This window comes from Tachyglossus aculeatus, chromosome 1, assembly GCF_015852505.1.
Source record: "Tachyglossus aculeatus isolate mTacAcu1 chromosome 1, mTacAcu1.pri, whole genome shotgun sequence".
Lineage (NCBI taxonomy): Eukaryota > Metazoa > Chordata > Mammalia > Monotremata > Tachyglossidae > Tachyglossus > Tachyglossus aculeatus.
In genome coordinates, this window is record NC_052066.1 from 1,793,545 (window position 1) to 1,817,356 (window position 23,812).

General features: G+C 47.4%; 1 protein-coding gene across 1 annotated transcript in view; it reads right to left on the reverse strand.

The window, feature by feature from the left end:
- HEG1 (heart development protein with EGF like domains 1) overlaps positions 1-23,812 on the reverse strand; it is a 125,942-nt gene that overhangs the window by 54,191 nt on the left and 47,939 nt on the right. Inside the window, exons 3-5 of the mRNA XM_038752134.1 lie at positions 20,057-20,347; positions 19,778-19,951; positions 13,484-14,695 (exon numbers count right to left, since the gene is read on the reverse strand). Coding sequence (XP_038608062.1) covers positions 13,484-14,695; positions 19,778-19,951; positions 20,057-20,347 — 1,677 coding nt within the window. The remainder of the gene's footprint in view (positions 1-13,483; positions 14,696-19,777; positions 19,952-20,056; positions 20,348-23,812) is intronic.

The window sequence follows — 23,812 nt, forward strand, 5'->3', positions numbered from 1 at the left end:
CCATTATTATTGTTATTATATTTATTGAGCACTTACTGTGTGCAGAGCACTGTCCTAAGCGCTTGGGAAGTACAAGTCGGCAACATATAGAGACGGTCCCTACCCAACAAAGGGCTGTGCTTAACAAATACCATAATAATAATAATAATAATATCAAGAAGCAGAGTGGCACAGTGAAAAGAGCTCGGGCCTGGGACTCAGAACTCGACCACCTCTCTTCAAAGCCCTACTGGGAGCTCCCCTCCTCCAGGAGGCCTTCCCAGATTGAGCCCCCTTTTTCCTCTCCCCCTCCCCATCCCCCCACCCTACCTCCTTCCCCTGGTATATATGTATATATGTTGTATATATGTATATATATACACTTGTATATATGCTTGTACAGATTTATTACTCTATTTATTTTACTTGTACATATTTACTATTCTATTTATTTTGTTAATGATGTGCATCTAGCTTTAATTCTATTTGTTCTGACGATTTTGACACTTGTCTCCATGTTTTGTTTTGTTGTCTGTCTCCCCCTTCTAGACCGTGAGCCCGTTGTTGGGTAGGGACCGTCTCTATATGTTGCCGACTTGGACTTCCCAAGTGCTTAGTACAGTGCTCTGTACACAGTAAACGCTCAATAAATACGATTGAATGAATGAATGAATGAATGGGTGCTAATCCTAGCTCCGCCCCTTGCCTGCTGTGTGACCTTGGAAAAGTCACTTCACTTCTCTGGGCCTCAGTGACCTCATCTGGAAAAATGGGGATTGAGACTGTGAGCCCCATGTAGGACATGGACTGCATCCAACCTGATTTGCTTGTATCTACCCCAGCGCTTAGTACAGTGCCTGGCACATGGTAAACGCTTAACAAATACCATCATTATTTTATTTTTTTAAGAAGAGGGGGAGGGGGAGGAAGGGGAGGAGGGGAAGAGGAGGAAGAGGAAGAGGACAAAGGGGGGAGGAGGGGAAGGAGGAAGTGATAATAATAATAGTGACATTTATTAAGCGCTTACTATGTGCAAAGCACTGTTCTAAGCCCTGGGGAGGTTACAAGGTGATCAGGTTGTCCCACGGGGGCTCACAGTCTTCACCCCCATTTTACAGATGATGTAACTGAGGCCCAGAGAAGTGAAATGACTTGCCCAGAGTCACACAGCTGACAGTTGGTGGAGCCGGAATTTGAACCCATGACCTCAGACTCCAAAGTCCGTGCTCTTTCCACTGAGCCACGCTGCTTCTCTATAAGTGACGGAGGGGAGGAGGAAGAGTGGGAGGAGGAAGAACTGGGGGAGGAAGTGGAGGAGGGGAGGAGGAGGAAGGAAGTGGAGGAGGGGAGGAGGAGTTTAGTACAGTGCCCTGCATACAGTAAACACTCCCGCCACCCTTTACTCATCTCCTACTCCCTTCTGCATCGCCCTGGGTTGCTCCCTTTTTCTTTTCCCCCCCTCCCAACCCTACACCACTTATATCCATCTTACCTCCTTCCCTTCCCCACAGCACCTGTATATATGTATATACGTTTGTATATATTTATTACTCTATTGATTTATTGATTTATTTATTTATTTATTTTACTTGTACATATCTATTCTATTTAATTTATTTTGTTAGTATGTTTGGTTTTGTTCTCTGTCTCCCCCTTTTAGACTGTGAGCCCACTGTTGGGTAGGGACTGTCTCTATATGTTGCCAATTTGTACTTCCCAAGCGCTTAGTACAGTGCTGTGCACACAGTAAGTGCTCAATAAATACGATTGATGATGATGATGATGATGATCCATCTCCCTCATTTATTCATTCATTCAGTCGTATTTATTGAGCACTCACTGTGTGCAGAGCACTGTATTAAGCGCTTGGGAAGTACGAATCGGCAACATTGATTTCTATTCATGTCTGTCTCCCCCTCTAGACTGTCGGCTCACTGTGGGCAGGGAATGAGTCCTGTTATTCTTCTATTGTCCTCTCCCAAGCGCTCAATACAGTGCTCTGCACACAGTAAGTGCTCAATAAACACGATTGAATGAAAGAAAGAATAAATACCATTGACTGAGTGAATGAATGAGGAGGAGGACACAGATGGGGACACTGAGGCCCTGTGAGGTCTTGCAGACTGAGCCCCCATTTCATCATCAATCGTATTTATTGAGCGCTTACTATGTGCAGAGCACTGTACTAAGCGCTTTTCCCCAGACTGAGCCCCCTTTTTCCTCTCCTCCTGCCCATCCCCCCCGCCCTCCCTCCTTCCCCTCCCCACGGCACCTGTATATATGTTTGTACAGATTTATTACTCTATTTATTTTCTTTTTACATATTTACTATTCTATTTATTTTATTTTGTTAATATGTTTTGTTTTGTTGTCTGTCTCCCCCTTCTAGACTGTGAGCCTGCCTTTGGGTAGGGACTGTCTCTATATGTTGCCAACTTGTACTTCCCAAGTGCTTAGTACAGTGCTCTGCACACAGTAAGCGCTTAATAAATATGATTGAATGAATGAATGAATGAATGAATGTCTACATGTTTTGTTTTGTTGTCTGTCTCCCCTTTCTGGACTGTGAGCCCGTTGTTGGGTAGGGACAGTCTCTATATGTTGCCAAGTTGTACTTCCCAAGCGCTTAGTACAGTGCTCTGCATACAGTAAGCGCTCAATAAATACGATTGAATGAATAAATGAATGAAAGGTCATCAGGTTGTCCCACATGGGGCTCACATTCTTAACCTTAATTCTTAGAGAAGCAGCGTGGCTCAGTGGAAAGATCACGGGCTTTGGAGTCAGAGGTCATGGGTTCAAATCCCACTCCGCCACTTGTCAGTTGTGTGACTTTGGGCAAATCACTTAACTTCTCTGAGCCTCAGTTACCTCATCTGTAAAATGGGGATTAAGACTGTGAGCCCCACGTGGGACAACCTGATCACCTTGTATCCCCCCCCGCCCCCCCCCCCCCCCCCCCCCCCCCCCCCGGCGCTTAGATCAGTGCTTTGCATATAGTAAGCACTTAACAAATGCCATTATTATTATTATTACTTAACTTCTCTGTGCCTCAGTTACCTCATCTGTAAAATGGGGATTAAGATTGTGAGCCCCACATGGGACAACCTGATCACTTTGTATCCTCCCCAGCGCTTAGAACAGTGCTTTGCACATAGTAAGCGCTTAACAAATACCAGAATTATTATTATTATTATTTTTAATCACCATTTTACAGATGAGGGAACTGAGGCCCAGAGAAGTGAAGTGGCTTGCCCAAGGTCACACAGCAGACAAGTGTCAGAGCTGGGATTAGAACCCACGACCTCTGACTCCCAAGGCCAGGCTCTTTCCACTAAACCACACTGCTTTCTCAATGCCGACCTCCTTCCCTACCCCACAGCACCTGTATATATGTATATATGTTTGTACATATTTATTACTCTATTTATTTATTTTACTTGTACATATCTATTCTATTTATTTTATTTTGTTAACATGTTTGGTTTTGTTCTCTGTCTCCCCCTTTTAGACTGTGAGCCCACTGTTGGGTAGGGACCGTCTCTATGAGTTGCCAACTTGTACTTCCCAAGCGCTTAGTACAGTGCTCTGCACACAGTAAGCGCTCAATAAATACGATTGATGATGATGACCTGCTCTCTGTCCATCAACCTCGTCCAGCTGACCTCCAACTCCTCGCCCACGTCCTCCCTCTGGCCTGGGACTCCTTCCCCCTCCATATCTGACAGACTCCAGCTATCCTTCCCTTCAGCGCTTAGTGCAGTGGCTGGCACGTAGTTAAGTGCTTAACGAATACCATTATTATTATTATTATTATTATTATTATTATTATTATTATTATTATTATTCAAAACCCTCCCAAAAAATCACATCTCTTTCAGGAAGCCTTCCCTGACTAAGCCTTCATACTGGATGGGCAGGGAACGTGCCTGCTGATTCTGCTGTACAGTAATAATAACAATTAGGATATTTGTTAAGCGCTTACTATGTGCCAAGCACTGTTCTAAACAGTGAGGTAAATACAATGTAATCAAATTGTCCCACATGGGGCTCACAGTTTTCACCCCCATTTTACAGATGAGGGAACTGAAGCCCAGAGAAGCAAAGTGACTTGCCCAAATAATAATAATAATAATGTTGGTATTTGTTAAGCGCTTACTATGTGCCAAGCACTGTTGTAAGTGCTGGGGGGGATATAAGGTAATCAAGGTTGTCCCACGTGGGGCTCACAGTCTTCATCCCCATTTTACAGATGAGGGAACTGAGGCACAGAGAAGCAAAGTGACTTGCCCAAATAATAATAATAATAATGTTGGTATTTGTTAAGCGCTTACTATGTGCCAAGCACTGTTCTAAGCGCTGGGGGGGGGGATACAAGGTAATCAAGGTTGTCCCACGTGGGGCTCACAGTCTTCATCCCCATTTTACAGATGAGGGAACTGAAGCCCAGAGAAGCAAAGTGACTTGCCCAAATAATAATAATAATAATGTTGGTATTTGTTAAGCACTTACTATGTGCCAAGCACTGTTCTAAGCGCTGGGGGGGAATACAAGGTATAATATAATAATAATAATATTGGTATTTGTTAAGTGTTTACTATGTGCCAGGCACTGTTCTAAGCGCTGGGGAGGGGGGGGGGGATAAAAGGTAATCAAGGTTGTCCCACGTGGGGCTCACAGTCTTCATCCCCATTATCCAGATGAGGGAACTGAGGCACAGAGAAGTTAAGTGACTTGCCCAAAGTCACCCAGCAGATAAGTGGCGGAGCCAGGGTTCTGACTCCCAAGCCCGGGCTCTTGACACTAGGCCGGGCTGCTTCTCTACTGTACTGTCCCAAACGTTTAGTATAGTGCTCTGCACCGAGTAAGCGCTCAATAAATACAACTGACTGACTGAGAGTGAGTGTGGCTGAAAAGGCCACTCTTTTAGACTGTGAGCCCACTGTTGGGTAGGGACTGTCTCTATATGTTGCCAACTTGGACTTCCCAAGCGCTTCGTACAGTGCTCTGCACACAGTAGGCGCTCAATAAATTACGATTGATGATGATGATGAAAAGGCCAATATGGGACGCGCCGTCCCTGCCGCACTGGACACACAATAAAGGCTGTTCCTCGTTGGGATTAATGCCCGCAGAGCCTGGCACTGTTTTCTCTTTGGCTTCCTTCCCAGACTGAGCCCCTTCCTTCCTCTCCCCCTCGTCCCCCTCTCCATCCCCCCCATCTTACCTCCTTCCCTTCCCCACAGCACCTGTATATATGTATATATGTCTGTACATATTTATTACTCTATTTATTTATTTATTTTACTTGTACCTATCTATTCTATTTATTTTATTTTGTTAGTCTGTTTGGTTTTGTTCTCTGTCTCCCCCTTTTAGACTGTGAGCCCTCACTGTTGGGTAGGGACCGTCTCTATATGTTGCCAACTTGGACTTCCCAAGCGCTTAGTCCAGTGCTCTGCACACAGTAAGCACTCAATAAATACGATTGATTGATTGATTGATTCCTCGTCTCTCTGGGCGGGCGAGGCTTTTGGAGGAAGAGAGCGGCTGCCTGAATGGTGGCCCTGCGCCAGTCCGTTCTCGGCCATGGGCTTCCGGCTGGGCCGCGGCCCTGTCTGAGCTCTGTGTTAAGCGCTTAGTACAGTGCTCTGCACATAGTAAGCGCTCAATAAATACGATTGATGATGGTGTTGCCGTGGCTTTACCACGCTAATCCCGGCTCCGTCACTTTCCTGCTGTGTGACCTTGGGCAAGCGACCTAACGCCCCAGTTTCCTCAGCTGTAAAAATGGGTATCCTATTCCCTCCTACTTAACAATAATAATAACAGTATTTGTTAAACACTTACTATAATAATAATAATAATGGCATTTTATTAAGCGCTTACTATTTGCGAAGCACCGTTCTAAGTGCTGGGGGGATACAAGGTGATCGGGTTGTCCCATGGGGGGCTCACAGTCTTCATCCCCATTTGGCAGATGAGGGAACTGAGGCTCTGAGAAGTTAAGTGACTGGCCCAAGGTCACACAGCAGACATGTGGCGGAGCTGGGATTCGAACCCATGACCTCTGACGCCAAAGCCCGGGCTCTTTCCACTGAGCCACGCTGCTTCTCCCTACTATGTGCCACGCACTGTTCTAAGCGCTGGGGTAGATACAGGGTAATCGGGTTGTCCCACGGGGGGCTCACACTTTTAATCCCCATTTTCCAGATGAGGTCCAGAGAAGTGACTTGCCCAAGGTCACACAGCAGGCAAGCGGCGGAGGTGGGATTAGAACCCACGTCCTCTGACTCCCAAGCTCAGGCTCTTTCCATTAGCCACGTTACTTAGATTGTGAGCCCCATGTGGGAAAGAGACGGTGTCCAAGCTTTTAACCTTTTACCTACCCCTGCGCTTAGAACAATTCGTGAAGCGTTCCATATTTAGACTGCGAGCCCACTGTTGGGTAGGGACTGTCTCTATATGTTGCCAATTTGTACTTCCCAAGCGCTTAGTACAGTGCTCTGCACATAGTAAGCGCTCAATAAATACGAATGATGATGACGATGATGATATTTTTAGCCCTACTGAGAGCTCACCTCCTCCAAGAGGCCTTCCCTTTTTCCTCTCCTCCTCCCCATCCCCCCTGCCCTACCTCCTTTCCCTCCCCACAGCACCTGTATATATCTTTGTACAGATTCATGACTCTATTTATTTTACTTGTACATATTTCCTATTCTATTTATTTTATTAATGATGTGTATATAGCTATAATTCTGTTTATAGCTATATAAGCTATATACCAGGAGGCCTTCCCAGACTGAGCCCCTTCCTTCCTCTCCCCCTCGTCCCCCTCTCCATCCCCCCCATCTTACCTCCTTCCCTTCCCCACAGCACCTGTATATATGTATATATGGTTGTACATATTTATTACTCTATTTATTTATTTATTTATTTATTTATCTTGTACATTTCTATCCTATTTATTTTATTTTGTTGGTATGTTTGGTTCTGTTCTCTGTCTCCCCCCTTTTAGACTGTGAGCCCACTGTTGGGTAGGGACTGTCTCTATGTGTTGCCAATTTGTACTTCCCAAGCGCTTAGTACAGTGCTCTGCACATAGTAAGCGCTCAATAAATACGATTGATTGATTGATTGATTATTTATTCTGATGGTATTGACACCTGTCTACTTGTTTTGTTTTGTTGTTTGTCTCCCCCTTCTAGACCGTGAGCCCGTTGTCGGGTAGGGACCGTCTGTATAGGTTGCCAACTTGGACTTCCCAAGGGCTTAGTACAGTGCTCTGCACACAGTAAGCGCTCAATAAATACGATCGAATGAATGAATGGATGAATGAACAATGCTTGGCACATAGTAAGCACCCAACTATTACCACAGTACAGTGCTAAAAGTCAAGCAACATAGCCTAGAGGACGGAGCACAGGCCTGGAAATCAGAAGGACCCAGGTTCTAATCCTGCCTCTGCCACTTGTCTGCTGTGTGACCTCGGGCAAGTCACTTTGATTCCCTGTGCCTCAGTTTCCTCATCTGTAAAAATGGGCATTCAATCCTACTCCCTCCTACCTAAACTGGGATCCCCATATGGAGACTGTGAGCCCACTGTTGGGTAGGGACTGTCTCCATATGTTGCCAATTTGTACTTCCCAAGCGCTTAGTACAGTGCTCTGCACATAGTAAGCGCTCAATAAATACGATTGATGATGATGATGATGATGAAAGGAACTGCGTCCGAACTGACAACCTTCTATCAACCCCAACGCTGAGAACAGCGTTTGGCACATAGTAAGTGCTTAAAAAATATAATTAATATCATTATTTTTATCTCCCCGGTGCTTAAAACAACGAGAAGCAATGTGGCCTAGTAGATTGCACCCGGGCATGGGAGCCAGGAGAACCTGAGTTCTAATCCCACCTCCGCCTCTTGTCTGCCGTGTGACCTTGGACGGGTCGTTTAACTTCTCAGTGCCTCAGTTATCTCATCCGTAAAATAGGGATTAAGACTGTGAGCCCCATGAGGGACAATCTGATGACCTTGTAACTCCCCCAGCGCTTAGAACAGTGTGCGGCACATGGTAGGTGCTTAACAAATACCATCATCATTATTATAAGGACTGTGTCCAAACCGATTAGCTTCTATCTACCTCAGCGATTAATACAGTGTCTGGCGCAAAGTAAGCGCTTAATAAAAGCCATGAAAAAGCAATGCTTGGCACATAATACAATGGCACAACACTTGGCACATTGGAGAATAATAATTATAATAATAATAATGGCATCTATTAAGCGCTTACTATGTGCAAAGCACTGTTCTAAGCGCTGGGGAGGATACAAGGTGATCAGGTTGTCCCACGGGGGGCTCATAGTCTTCATCCCCATTTTCCAGATGAGGGAACTGAGGCACAGAGAAGTTAAGTGACTTGCCCAAAGTGAGAAGCAGCGTGGCTCAATGGAAAGAGCTCGGGCTTTGAGGTCAGAGGGCAGGAGGTTCAAATCCCGGCTCCGCCACTTGTCCGTTGTGTGACTTTGGGCAAGTCACTTCACTTCTCTGTGCCTCAGTTCCCTCATCTGTCAAATGGGGATGAAGACTGTGAGCCCCCCGTGGGACAACCGGATCACCTTGTAACCTCCCCAGCGCTTAGGACAGTGCTTTGCACCTAGTAAGCGCTTAATAAACGCCCGTATTATTATTATTAACCACTTAAAACATTCTTGTTATTACTATTGTCATCATTTTTACTCCACACTCCAAGCTCCGGGTACCCCGATCTCCGCTCTCCATGCGACGGGTCTCCCGCTGTCCCTCATTCTAAGCGCTTAGTACAGTGCTCTGCACACAGTAAGCGCTCAATAAATACAATTGATTGATTGATTGATCCTGCATCAGCCTCCTCGCTGACCTCCCCGCCTCCCGTCTCTCCCCACTCCAGTCCGGACTTTGCTCGGCTGCCCGCGTCATTTTTCTACAAAAACGTTCAGTCCACGTTTCCCCACTCCTCAAGGCCCTCAAGGGGCTTCCCATCCCAGAGAAGCAGCGCGGCTCAGTGGAAAGAGCCCGGGCTTTGGAGTCAGAGGTCATGGGTTCGGATCCCGACTCCGCCACATGTCTGCTGTGTGATCTTGGGCACGTCACTTCACTTCTCTGGGCCTCAGTCCCCTCATCTGTAAAATGGGGATTAAGACTGTGAGCCCCACGTGGGACAACCTGATCACCCTGTATCCTCCCCAGCGCTTAGAACAGTGCTTTGCACATAGTAAGCGCTTAACAAATGCCAATTATTATTATTATTATTATTATCCTCCGCAACAAACAGAAACTCCTCACCATGGGCTTTAAAGCTCTCTACCACCTCGCCCCCTCCTACCTCACCTCTCTTCTCTCCTTCATCATCAATCGTCAACCATCATCTCACCTCCTCCAGGAAGCCTTCCCAGACTGAGCCCCTTCCTTCCTCTCCCCCTCGTCCCCCTCTCTATCCCCCCATCTTACCTCCCTCCCTTCCCCACAGCACCTCTATATATGTAGATATGTTTGTACATATTTTTTTACTCTATTTAATTTATTTGTACCTATCTATTCTATTTATTTTATTTTGTTAGTATGTTTGGTTTTGTTCTCTGTCTCCCCCTTCTAGACTGTGAGCCCACTGTTGGGTAGGGACTGTCTCTATATGTTGCCAATTTGTACTTCCCAAGCGCTCAGTACGGTGCTCTGCACATAGTAAGTGCTCAATAAATACGATTGATGATGATGATGATGATGATCATCGTCAATCATCATCATCATCTCCTTCATCATCAATCATCAATCTCCTTCTACGCACGCTCTGCTCCTCTAATGCCGCTAACCTCCTTCCTGGGCCTCCATCTCATTTATCGCGCTGCCGACCTCTCGCCCACATCCTGCTTCGGGCCTCGAACCCACTTCCGCCAAACAACGACTCTCCCCCCATTCAAAGCCTTACTGGAGGCCCACCTCCACCAAGAAGCCTTCCCTGACTAAGCCCATTTTTCTTCCTCTCCCACTCCCTTCTTCACTGTCCTGACTTGCTCCCTTTATTCATCGCCCCTCCCCGCCCCACACCACTTCGTCATTTATTTCTTTATATTCATGTCTGTCACCCCAAGACGGTAATCTCGTTGTGGTCATCATCAATCATATTTATTGAGCGCTTACTCATCATCATCATCATCAATCGTATTTATTGAGCGCTTACTATATGCAGAGCACTGTACTAAGTGCTTGGGAAGTACAAATTGGCAACATATAGAGACAGTCCCTACCCAACAGTGGGCTCACAGTCTAAAAGGGGGAGACAGAGACCAAACATACTAACAAAATAAAATAAATAGAATAGATATGTACAAATAAATTAAATAAATAAATAGAGTAAAAAAAATATGTACAAACATATATACATATATACAGGTGCTGTGGGGAAGGGAAGGAGGTAAGATGGGGGGATGGAGAGGGGGACGAGGGGGAGAGGGAGAGCTTACTATGTGCAGAGCACTGTACTAAGCGCTTGGGAAGTACAAATTGGCAACATAGAGAGACAGTCCCTACCCAACAGTGGGCTCACAGTCATGGTCAGGGAATGCGCCCGTTATATTGTTATATCGTCCTTTCCCAAGCGCTTAGTACAGTGCTCTGCACATCGTATTCACTCTCAATAAATATAATAATAATAATGGCATTTATTAAGCTCTTACTATGTGCAGAGCACTGTACTAAGCGCTTGTCTTGCGCACTTATGGTGTGCAGAGCACTGTACTGGATTCTTAAGGTCGCTGGGAATCGATTCCTCACACATTCTCCCTGCCAATAATAATAATAATAATGGCATTCATTAAGCTCTTACTATGTGCAGAACATTGTGCTAAGCGCTTGTCTTGCGCACTTATGGTGTGCAGAGCACTGTACTGGATTCTTAAGGTTGCTGGGAATCGATTCCTCACACATTCTCCCTGCCAATAATAATAATAATAATGGCATTCATTAAGCTCTTACTATGTGCAGAACACTGTACTAAGCGCTTGTCTTGCACACTTATTGTGTGCAGAGCACTGTACTGGATTCTTAAGGTCACTGGGAATCGATTCCTCACACATTCTCCCTGCCAATAATAATAATAATAATGGCATTCATTAAGCTCTTACTATGTGCAGAACACTGTACTAAGCGCTTGTCTTGCGCACTTATGGTGTGCAGAGCACTGTACTGGATTCTTAAGGTCGCTGGGAATCGATTCCTCACACATTCTCCCTGCCAATAATAATAATAATAATGGCATTTATTAAGCTCTTACTATGTGCAGAACACTGTACTAAGCGCTTGTCTTGCGCACTTATGGTGTGCAGAGCACTGCACTGGATTCTTAAGGTCGCTGGGAATCGATTCCTCACACATTCTCCCTGCCAATAATAATAATAATAATAATAATGGCATTTGTTAAGCGCTTACTATGTGCAGAGCACTGTTCTAAGCGCTGGGGCAAGGTGATCAAGTTGTCCCACATGGGGCTCACAGTCTTAATCCCCATTTTACAGATGAGGCAACTGAGGCTCACAGAAGTTAAGTGACTTGCCCAAGGTCACACAGCAGACATGTGGCGGAGCCGGGATTCGAACCCATGACCTCTGACTCCAAAGCCCGGGCTCTTTTCCACTGAACCACGCTGCTCCTCCTTATCCTCCTCCTCCTGCCCATCCCCCCGTGCTCCTTGGAGTGTCTAGATAATACTAATATAATAATGATAATGGCATTTATTAAGCGCTTACTATGTGCAAAGCATTGTTCCAAGCACTGGGGAGGTTACAAGGTGATCATCATCATCATCATCAATCGTATTTATTGAGTGCTTACTATGTGCAGAGCACTGTACTAAGCGCTTGGGAAGTACAAATTGGCAACATATAGAGACAGTCCCTACCCAACAGTGGGCTCACAGTCTAAAAGGGGAAGACAGAGAACAAAACCAAACGTATTAACAAAATAATATAAAATAAAATAAATAAAATAAAATAAAATAAAATAAATAAATAAAAGGTGATAAGGTTGTCCCACTGGGGGCTCACAGTCTTAATCCCCATTTTTACAGATGAGGTAACTGAGGCACAGAGAAGTTAAGTGACTTGCCCAAAGTCACGCAGCCAACAATTGGAGGAGCTGGGATTTGAACCCATGACCTCTGACTCCAAAGCCCGGGCTCTTTCCACGGAGCCATGCTGCTTCTCAATAAATATGATTGACTGAGTGATTCTCCTCAATCAATCAATCAATCGTATTTATTGAGCACTTACTGTGTGCAGAGCACTGTACAGAAGGGCCACCCAGAGAAGCTTTTAAGATGGCAGAGTTTGGGTGCCAGGAGATGCCCATGGCACATGTCTTACAAACCCTATTGCTTATTATTGTGGTCATGGGTTCTAATCCCGGCTCTGCCACTTGTCTGCCGTGTGACCCTGGGCAAGTCCCTTCACTTCTCTGGGCCTCAGTTCCCTCAGCTGTAATATGGGGATTGAGAGTGTGAACCCCATGCGGGACAGGGACTGTTTCCAACCTTATTCGCCTGTATCCACCCCAGCGCTTAGTACAGTGTCTGGCACATAGTAAGCGCTTAACAAATACCGCAATTATTATTATTACTTAACCAGTCATTCATGTACATAGCCCCTTTACCTCCTTTTCCCGCATCTAATTTATTTTAATGTCTGTCTCCCCGCCACACTGGAGGGGAGGGATCGTGTCTACTCATTCAATTAATCAATTATATTTATTGAGCACTTCCCCTGTGCAGAGCACTGTACTAAACACTCAGGAGAGCACAATATAACACTATAATTGTACTCTTCCATGGTCTATCTTCATTGTTCTGCCCGTAATAGGCTGTCAGCTCCCTGACAGCAGGGATTGTGTCCACTGACTCTAGTGTCCTCTCCCATGTGCTCATCATCATCAATCGTATTTATTGAGCACTTACTATCTGCAGAGCACTGTACTAAGCGCTTGGGAAGTACAAATTGGCAACAAAATTGGCAACACCGTGCTCAGCACAATGCTCTGCACAAAGTAGACTGTCAGCCCCTTAAGGGCAAGGATGGGGTCTACTAATTCCCCAAGCGCTCAGTCCAGAACTCTGCACATAGTAGACGGGAAATTCCTCCAAGGCAGGGATTGTGTCCAATCAATCAATCAATCAATCGTATTTATTGAGCGCTTACTATGTGCAGAGCACTGTACTAAGCGCTTGGGAAGTACAAATTGGCATCACATAGAGACAGTCCCTACCCAACAGTGGGCTCACAGTCTAAAAGGGGGAGACAGAGAACAGAACCAAACATACCAACAAAATAAAATAAGTAGGATAGAAATGTACAAGTAAAAGTCTTCTCCCAAGTGCTTAGTACAGTGTTCTTCACACAGGGGCTCAGTAAGCGCTACTGATGGACTGACCGATCGCCCCCCACTTCTCCCGTGCATGCTTGGGGCTATGAAGCATACCTGTGTCCAGTGTGGTAGATGCCCCTGTGGGACTGGAGGGAGAAGTCTCCGTCTTGGGTGGTGGGGTGGCAGGGTGGGCGTTCTCCGTGGTTAGGGGTGCAGGTGGCACATCTGGGGCACCTGGAGCAGGAGTTTGGCCTCCCGAGACCCCCGCACCTGGGTCTTGGGGGGTGGAAGGTGACTGTGGGGTCTCAGTCTGAGGCCGGGGGCTGGCCGAGGGGGCGGGGGTCCGGGCTGTGGGCATGGGGGGTGGGATCTCAGGCCTCGTGGTGGGGGGTGGGTGCCCAGGTGTCGCTCGGGGGGTCGGAGCCACTCCTGGGGTCCCAGGAGGAAGGGTTGGGGTAGGATGTGGGGTTAGGGTGGTACGGGTTGGGGGCATCTGGGGGGCTGTGGTGAGAGCAGGGGGCCCATCTGTGTTAGGTGGAGGTGAGGAGGTGGGGGTCCCCATGGCTGTGAAGGCCCGGGGGTCATGGGTCTCCTCGGAGGCCGTGGGCAAGGGGGAAGGACGCTGGGTGGATGGGGTGGCCGACCCCATCGGGGGTGTTGGGCTGGGCTTGACCAGTGACCCCCAGACCGTCGACACCGCCCGCAGACCCAGAGCTGTGGAGGTTTCGGAAGCCGAAGTCCCCCGGGGTGGGTTGCCGGGGGTGCCGCTGACCGGTTCTGGGGAGAGGGACATCACCGGAGGTGGTCCAGAGCGGGAAGGGGCCTGCACCGACGGGGAGGTAGAGGTGGGAGGCCCGGTCTCGGGACGGGGGGACGAGGCAGGGGGTGGGCTTGGTCGGGCCTGCTCGTGGGGCGTGGGGAGAGAGGTCGGCGGAGGCTGTGTTGGCGTGAGGCCGGGGCCGGGCCCTGGGTAGGCCGTGGTGCCCGGGGGACCAGGGAGGGGGTCTGGAGTGTGACCGGTCTGGGGGTGCAGAGCAGTGGTGACTGCCACGGTCCGGCCGGGGTGGACTGAACGGTCATCGGGGGTCCGCTCCGTCCCCAGGGGTCCGGTGTGTCTGGTGGGCCGCGGCGCCTTCTCCGCTGCCCGCCGGGTCGTGGATGAGGCGTCCACGTGGGGCCGTGAGGCCTGGCGTCGGTCAGCGTCCGAAGGGAGAGATGGGGTCGTGGGGTCGGCGTCCGCCCCGCAGCGCAGGGTGGCGGGGTCAGCGTCCGGACCGTGGTCCCCGGCGTCCGGGCCGCCCGTTGGTTCACAGCTCCGGCTGGGCCCTGCATCCCAAACCGGTCACATTAGGCCGCGGGCCCCACCCCTCTTCTCCCCATTTCACAGAAGGGGAAACCGAGGCCCAGCTCTGCCCACCCCACCCTCCTCTATTTCCCACTCTCTCCCTGCCCTGCCGCTGTTGTGATCTTACTGGAAAGAATCATCATCATCATCATCATCATCATCAATCGTATTTATTGAACGCTTACTGTGTGCAGAGCACTGCACTAAGCGCTTGGGAAGTACAAGTTGGCAACACATCATCATCATCATCATCATCAATCGTATTTATTGAGCACTTACTGTGTGCAGAGCACTGCACTAAGCACTTGGGAAGTACAAGTTGGCAACACATCATCATCATCATCATCATCAATCGTATTTATTGAGCGCTTACTGTGTGCAGAGCACTGCACTAAGCGCTTGGGAAGTACAAGTTGGCAACACATCATCATCATCATCATCATCAATCGTATTTATTGAGCGCTTACTGTGTGCAGAGCACTGTACTAAGCGCTTGGGAAGTACAAATTGGCAACATATAGAGACAGTCCCTAGTCCCTACCCAACAGTGGGCTCACAGTCTAAAAGATGGTATAATGATGGTATTTAATGATGGCATTATAATGATGGCATTTATTAAGCGCTTACTATGTGCAAAGCACTGTTCTAAGCGCTGGGGAGATTACAAGCTGATCAGGTTGTCCCACGGGGGGCTCACAGTCTTAATCCCTGAGCGTGGCTCAGTGGACAGAGCCCGGGCTTTGGAGTCAGAGGTCATGGGTTCAAATCCCCGCTCCGCCAATGGTCAGCTGTGTGACTTTGAGCAAGTCACTTAACTTCTCTGTGCCTCAGTTCCCTCATCTGTAAAATGGGGATGAAGACTGTGTGCCCCCCGTGGGACAGCATGATCACCTTGTAACCTCCCCAGTGCTTAGAACAGTGCTTTGCACATAGTAAGCGCTCAATAAATGCCATCATTTCTTTTAGACTGTGAGCCCACTGTTGGGTCGGGACTGTCTCTATATGTTGCCAATTTGTACTTCCCAAGCGCTTAGTACAGTGCTCTGCACATAGTAAGTGCTCAATAAATACGATTGATTGATTAATCCCCATTTTACAGATGAGGGAACTGAGGCACAGAGAAGTTAAATGACTTGCCCAAGGTCGCACAGCTGACAAATTGGCGGAGCCGGGATTTGAACCCATGACCTCTGACTCCAAAGCCCGGGCTCTTTCCACTGAGCCACGCCGAGCTCTTACTGTGTACCAAGCACTGCACTAAGCGCTTATTACATAGAATAGTTATTACATATCTATTCTATTTATTTTACTTTGTTAGTATGTTCGGTTTTGTTCTCTGTCTCCCCCTTTTAGACTGTGAGCCCGCTGTTGGGTAGGGACTGTCTCTATATGTTGCCAACTTGTACTTCCCAAGCGCTTAGTCCAGTGCTCTGCACACAGTAAGCGCTCAGCAAATACGATTGATGATGATGATGATGATGGTGGATACCAGCAAATTGTGTTGGACACAGGCCCTGTCCCACACGGGGCTCACAGTCTCCATCCCCATTTGACAGATGAGGTCACTGAGGCCCAGAGAAGTGAAGTGAACTGCCCAAGGTCACACAGCAGGCAGGTGGGATTAGAACCCTCATCCTCTGGCTCCTAAACCAAGGCTCTTGCCACTAGGCCATGCTGACAGGGTCAAAGGAGGTCAACCCGTCCATCCCCCTGCCTCGGGCAACTCCCCAGTGAAGTTGGCGGTTCAAGAGGAGCAGCGGGGCATAGCCCGGGCCTGGGCGACAGAAGGTCATGGGTTCTAATCTCCGCTCTGCCACTTGGCAACCTTGGGCAAGCCACTTCACTTCTTTGGGCCTCAATTCCCTCATCTGTAAAATGGGGATGGAGATTGCGAGCCCCGTTTGGGACAGGGACTGTGTCCAACCCGATTTGCCTGTATGTACCCCAGCGCTTAGTACAGTGCCTGGCACATAATAAAATAATAATAATAATGGCATTTATTAAGTGCTTACTATGTGCCAAGCACTGTACTAAGCACTGGGGAGGTTACAAGGTGATCAGGTTGTCCCAAGGTGGGGGCTCACAGTCTTCACCCCCATTTTACAGATGAGGGAACTGAGGCCCAGTGAAGTGACTTGCCCGAAGTCACTCAGCTGACAATTGGCAGAGGTGGGATTTGAACCCATGACCTCTGACTCCAAAGCCGGGGCTCTTTCCACCGAGCCACGCTGCTTCTAAGCGCTTAACAAATATCATCATCATCATTGTTATTATATGTTATATATGTTTGGACATATTTATTACTCTATTTATTTTACTTGTACATATCTATTCTATTTATTTTATTTTGTTAATACATTTTGTTTTGTTCTCTGTCTCCCCCTTCCAGACTGTGAGCCCACTGTTGGGTAGGGACCGTCTCTATATGTTGCCAACTTGTGCTTCCCAAGCGCTTAGTACAGTGCTCTGCACACAGTAAGCGCTCAATAAATACGATTGATTGATTATTATTATTATTCTGTCCATGATGGTCAAAGTCTCTATATGTTGCCAATTTGTACTTCCCAAGCGCTTAGTCCAGTGCTCTGCACACAGTAAGCGCTCAATAAATACGATTGATTGATTGATTGATTATTATTATTATTCTGTCCATGATGGTCAAAGTCTCTATATGTTGCCAATTTGTACTTCCCAAGCGCTTAGTCCAGTGCTCTGCACAGAGTAAGCGCTCAATAAATACGATTGATGATGATGATGATGATGGGGGGTGGGGGAGGGAGATGGAGGGAATTTTCACCTCCTTGATTCCCAGCTTGCCCATCCATGCCCCCGACTTGCCCCCCGATTAATTTCACGACCTTCGCCCGTCCAGGCAGCCCACCTTCCATCCCACCCCCATATTCTTCCTCCTCAGCTTCCTCTTCCTGGGGGATGGCGGGGCGCTGAGATCATCATCATCATCAATCGTATTTATTGAGCGCTTACTGTGTGCAGAGCACTGTACTAAGCGCTTGGGAAGTCCAAGTGGGCAACATATAGAGACGGTCCCTACCCAGCAGTGGGCTCACATCATCATCATCATCATCATCAATCGTATTTATTGAGCGCTTACTGTGTGCAGAGCACTGTACTAAGCGCTTGGGAAGTACAAACTGGCAACATATAGGGACAGTCCCTACCCAACAGTGGGCTCACAGTCTAGAAGGGGGAGACAGAGAACAAAACCAAACATACTAACAAAATAAAATAAATAGAATAAATATGTACAAGTAAAATAAATAAATAAATAGAGTAATAAATATGTACAAGCATATATACATATATACAGGTGCTGTGGGGAAGGGAAGGAGGTAAGATGGGGGGATGGAGAGGGGATCATCATCATCAATCGTATTTATTGAGCGCTTACTGTGTGCAGAGCACTGTACTAAGCGCTTGGGAAGTCCAAGTGGGCAACATATAGGGACAGTCCCTACCCAGCAGTGGGCTCACAGTCTAAAAGGGGGGGACAGAGAACAAAACCAAACATACTAACAAAATAAAATAAATAGAATAGATATGTACAAGTAAAATAAATAAATAAATAGAGTAATAAATATGTACAAACATATATACATATATGTACAAACATATATACATATATACATATATGTACAAACATATAGACATTCATTCATTCATTTGATTGCATTTATTGAGCGCTTACTGCGTGCAGAGCACTGTACTAAGCGCTCGGGAAGTCCAAGTTGGCAACATCTAGAGACGGTCCCTACCCGACAGCGGGCTCACAGTCTAGAAGGGGGAGAGAAGCAGCGTGGCTCAGTGGAAAGAGCCCGGGCTTTGGAGTCAGAGGTCATGGGTTCGAATCTCGACTCCGCCACATCTGCTGTGTGACCTTGGGCAAGTCACTTAACTTCTCTGAGCCTCAGTTACCTCATCTGTAAAATGGGGATTCATTCCTTCATTCAATCATATTTATTGAGCGCTTACTGTTTGCAGAGCACTGGACTAAGTGCTTGGGAAGTACAAGTTGGCAACTTATAGAGACGGTCCCTACCCAACAACGGGCTTACAGCTGTGAGCCTTAGTTACCTCATCTGTAAAATGGGGATGAAGACTGTGCGCCCCCAGTGGGACAACTGGATCACCTTGTATCCCCCCCAGAGCTTAGAACAGTGCTTTGCACATAGTAAGCGCTTAACAAATGCCATGATTATTATCATTATTATTATTATATACATATATACATATATATTTTAGACTGTGAGCCCACTGTTGGGTAGGGACTGTCTCTATATGTTGCCAACTTGTACTTCCCAAGCGCTTAGTACAGTGCTCTGCACACAGTAAGCGCTCAATAAATACGATTGATTGATTGATTGATTATTATTATTATTCTGTCCATGATGGTCAAAATCTCTATATGTTGCCAATTTGTACTTCCCAAGCGCTTAGTACAGTGCTCTGCACACAGTAAGCGCTCAATAAATACGATTGATGATGATGATGATGATATGAGATCCAAACAGCCGGACATCACCCCTAATCCCTGGCCCCCCATCCACCACCGCCACCCCAATTCCCCCTCCTCAGGACTCATGTATATATGAGTATATACTGTACTTCCCAAGCGCTTAGTACAGTGCTCTGCACATAGTAAGCGCTCAATAAATACGATTGATGATGATGATGATGATATGAGATCCAAACAGCCGGACATCACCCCTAATCCCTGGCCCCCCATCCACCACCGCCACCCCAATTCCCCCTCCTCAGGACTCGTGTATATATGAGTATATACTGTACTTCCCAAGCGCTTAGTACAGTGCTCTGCACATAGTAAGCGCTCAATAAATACGATTGATGATGATGATGATGATATGAGATCCAAACAGCCGGACATCACCCCTAATCCCCGGCCCCCCAACACCACCGCCACCCCAATTCCCCCTCCTCAGGACTCGTGTATATATGAGTATCTACTGTACTTCCCAAGCGCTTAGTACAGTGCTCTGCACATAGTAAGCGCTCAATAAATACGATTGACGATGATGATGACTCACCTTCCGACGTGCCCGGCGGGACCGTGGGACCCTCAGCCGGGCCTGGGGCCGCGGCGCTGGTCACCCCGGGGAGCCGGGTAGCGGTCTCTTGTCGGCTGGGCAGGGTCGTCGAGGTCAGGCTGACCCCGGGCAGCTCCTGGGGCGTCCACTCTACTCTCGGCCCGGCTTCTGGCGCTGGGGGAGAGTCCAAGCCGTCGAACGGCAACCTCCGGCGGCCTCCCGCCTCGGCCGGGCCTTCCCCGTCCCTGGGTCAGCCGGCCCCCTCCCCGCCCCGCTCACCTGGGGAGCGTCCAGTTGGGGTCCGAGCCGTGGCCCCGGAGGTCGGGGGTCCAGTCAAGTCCACCACCGTCCCCGCCAAGATGGGGCGACTGGGGCCCGAGGTCCGGCCGGCCGGCGAGGGCCAGGCGGAGGCAGGGAGGCCGGAGGCCCCAGTGGGCGGGTTGGTGGTGGCGTTGGCCTCCCCGCCGGGTGTCAAGGAGTGCAGGGTGCGAGTCACGCGGGACCCCGGCGTCCACTCTATCCTGTCCGACAGAGCAGGCGAGGCCCCGGGCTCCTGCCTCGTGCTGGGCCCTGGAGCGGGACAAAGAACAGCAAATTCACCAGCCCGGCCATCCGGGGCGATGGACTCTCCGGTTGGACACCCTACTGTCAATCAATCAATCAATCAATCAATCAATCAATCGTATTTATTGAGCGCTTACTATGTGCAGAGCACTGTACTAAGCGCTTGGGAAGTACAAGCACTTGGGAAGTACAAGTACAAGTACAAGTACTGTCCACCTCTTGGCTACCAGGCACTGTACTGGGCGTCAACCAGAGCAGGCACTGTACTGGATGTTGGATGAGAGCAGCGCTCTATGCTGGATTTATTTATTTTATTTTATTTATTTATTTTATTTTGTTAGTATGTTTGGTTTTGTTCTCTGACTCCCCCTTTTAGACTGTGAGCCCGCTGTTGGGTATGGACTGTCTCTATATGTTGCCAATTTGTACTTCCCAAGCGCTTAGTACAGTGCTCTGCACATAGTAAGCGCTCAATAAGTACGATCGATTGATTGATTGATTGACCGCACGGGGAGATGGACTCTCCGGTTGGACACCCTACTGTCAATCAATCAATCAATCAATCAATCATATTTATTGAGCGCTTACTATGTGCAGAGCACCATACTAAGCGCTTGGGAAGTACAAGCGCTTGGGAAGTACAAGTACAAGTACTGTCCACCTCTTGGCTACTGGGCACTGTACTGGGCGTCAACCGAGAGCAGGCACTGTACTGGATGTTGGATGAGAGCAGCGCTCTATGCTGGATTTATTTATTTTATTTATTTATTTTATTTTATTTATTTATTTATTTATTTTGTTTTGTTTGGTTTTGTTCTCTGTCTCCCCCTTTTAGACTGTGAGCCCGCTGTTGGGTAGGGACTGTCTCTAGATGTTGCCAATTTGTACTTCCCAAGCGCTTAGTACAGTGCTCTGCACATAGTAAGTGCTCAATAAATACGATTGATTGATTGATTGATTGACCGCATGGGGAGATGGACTCTCCGGTTGGACACCCTACTGTCAATCAATCAATCAATCAATCAACCATATTTATTGAGCGCTTACTATGTGCAGAGCACTGTACTAAGCGCTTGGGAAGTACAAGCGCTTGGGAAGTACAAGTACTGTCCACCTCTTGGCTACCGGGCACTGTACTGGGCGTCAACCGAGAGCAGGCACTGTACTGGATGTTGGATGAGAGCAGCGCTCTATGCTGGATTTATTTATTTTATTTATTTATTTTATTTTATTTATTTTATTTTATTTATTTTATTTTGTTAGTATGTTTGGTTTTGTTCTCTGTCTCCCCCTTTTAGACTGTGAGCCCACTGTTGGGTAGGGACTGTCTCTATATGTTGCCAATTTGTACTTCCCAAGCGCTTAGTACAGTGCTCTGCAACATAGTAAGCGCTCAATAAGTACGATTGATTGATTGATTGATTGACCGCACGGGGAGATGGACTTTCCGGTTGGACACCCTACTGTCAATCAATCAATCAATCAATCAATCATATTTATTGAGCGCTTACTATGTGCAGAGCACCGTACTAAGCGCTTGGGAAGTACAAGCGCTTGGGAAGTACAAGTACAAGTACTGTCCACCTCTTGGCTACCAGGCACTGTACTGGGCGTCAACCGAGAGCAGGCACTGTACTGGATGTTGGATGAGAGCTGCGCTCTATGCTGGATTTATTTATTTTATTTATTTATTTTATTTTATTTATTTATTTATTTATTTTATTTTGTTAGTACGTTTGGTTCTGTTCTCTGTCTCCCCCTTTTAGACTGTGAGCCCGCTGTTGGGTAGGGACTGTCTCTAGATGTTGCCAATTTGTACTTCCCAAGCACTTAGTACAGTGCTCTGCACATAGTAAGTGCCCAATAAATACGATTGATTGATTGATTGATTGACCGCACGGGGAGATGGACTCTCCGGTTGGACACCCTACTGTCAATCGATCAATCAATCAATCAATCATATTTATTGAGCGCTTACTATGTGCAGAGCACCGTACTAAGCGCTTGGGAAGTACAAGCGCTTGGGAAGTACAAGTACAAGTACTGTCCACCTCTTGGCTACTGGGCACTGTACTGGGCGTCAACCGAGAGCAGGCACTGTACTGGATGTTGGATGAGAGCAGCGCTCTATGCTGGATTTATTTATTTTATTTATTTATTTTATTTTATTTATTTATTTATTTATTTTGTTTTGTTTGGTTTTGTTCTCTGTCTCCCCCTTTTAGACTGTGAGCCCGCTGTTGGGTAGGGACTGTCTCTAGATGTTGCCAATTTGTACTTCCCAAGCGCTTAGTACAGTGCTCTGCAACATAGTAAGCGCTCAATAAGTACAATTGATTGATTGACTGATTGACCGCACGGGGAGATGGACTCTCCGGTTGGACACCCTACTGTCAATCAATCAATCAATCAATCAATCATATTTATTGAGCGCTTACTATGTGCAGAGCACCGTACTAAGCGCTTGGGAAGTACAAGCGCTTGGGAAGTACAAGTACTGTCCACCTCTTGGCTACCGGCACTGTACTAGGCGTCAACCGAGAGCAGGCACTGTACTGGATGTTGGATGAGAGCAGCGCTCTATGCTGGATTTATTTATTTTATTTATTTTATTTTATTTTATTTTATTTATTTATTTATTTATTTTGTTAGTACGTTTGGTTTTGTTCTCTGTCTCCCCCTTTTAGACTGTGAGCCCGCTGTTGGGTAGGGACTGTCTCTAGACGTTGCCAAATTGTACTTCCCAAGCGCTTAGTACAGTGCTCTGCACATAGTAAGTGCTCAATAAATACGATTGATTGATTGATTGATTGACCGCACGGGGAGATGGACTCTCCGGTTGGACACCCTACTGTCAATCAATCAATCAATCAATCAACCATATTCATTGAGCGCTTACTATGTGCAGAGCACTGTACTAAGCGCTTGGGAAGTACAAGCGCTTGGGAAGTACAAGTACTGTCCACCTCTTGGCTACCGGGCACTGTACTGGGCGTCAACCGAGAGCAGGCACTGTACTGGATGTTGGATGAGAGCAGCGCTCTATGCTGGATTTATTTATTTTATTTATTTATTTTATTTTATTTATTTATTTTATTTTGTTAGTACGTTTGGTTTTCTTCTCTGTCTCCCCCTTTCAGACCGTGAGCCCGCTGTTGGGTAGGGACTGTCTCTAGATGTTGCCAATTTGTACTTCCCAAGCGCTTAGTCCAGTGCTCTGCACATAGTAAGCGCTCAATAAATACGATTGATGATGATGATGATGATGATGGATGTCCAACTGAGAGCAAAGGCGCTGTACTGGATGTCAACCGAGTGCCGGACACTCTACAGGATGTCAGCGGAGCACTGTACTGGATGTCAATTCAGCCCCACTTTTCCTCAGCTCCCTTCCGCGTCACCCTGACTCGCTCCCTTTGATCTTCCCCCTTCTCCCTGCCCCGCAGCCCTTAGGTATAGATCATCATCAAT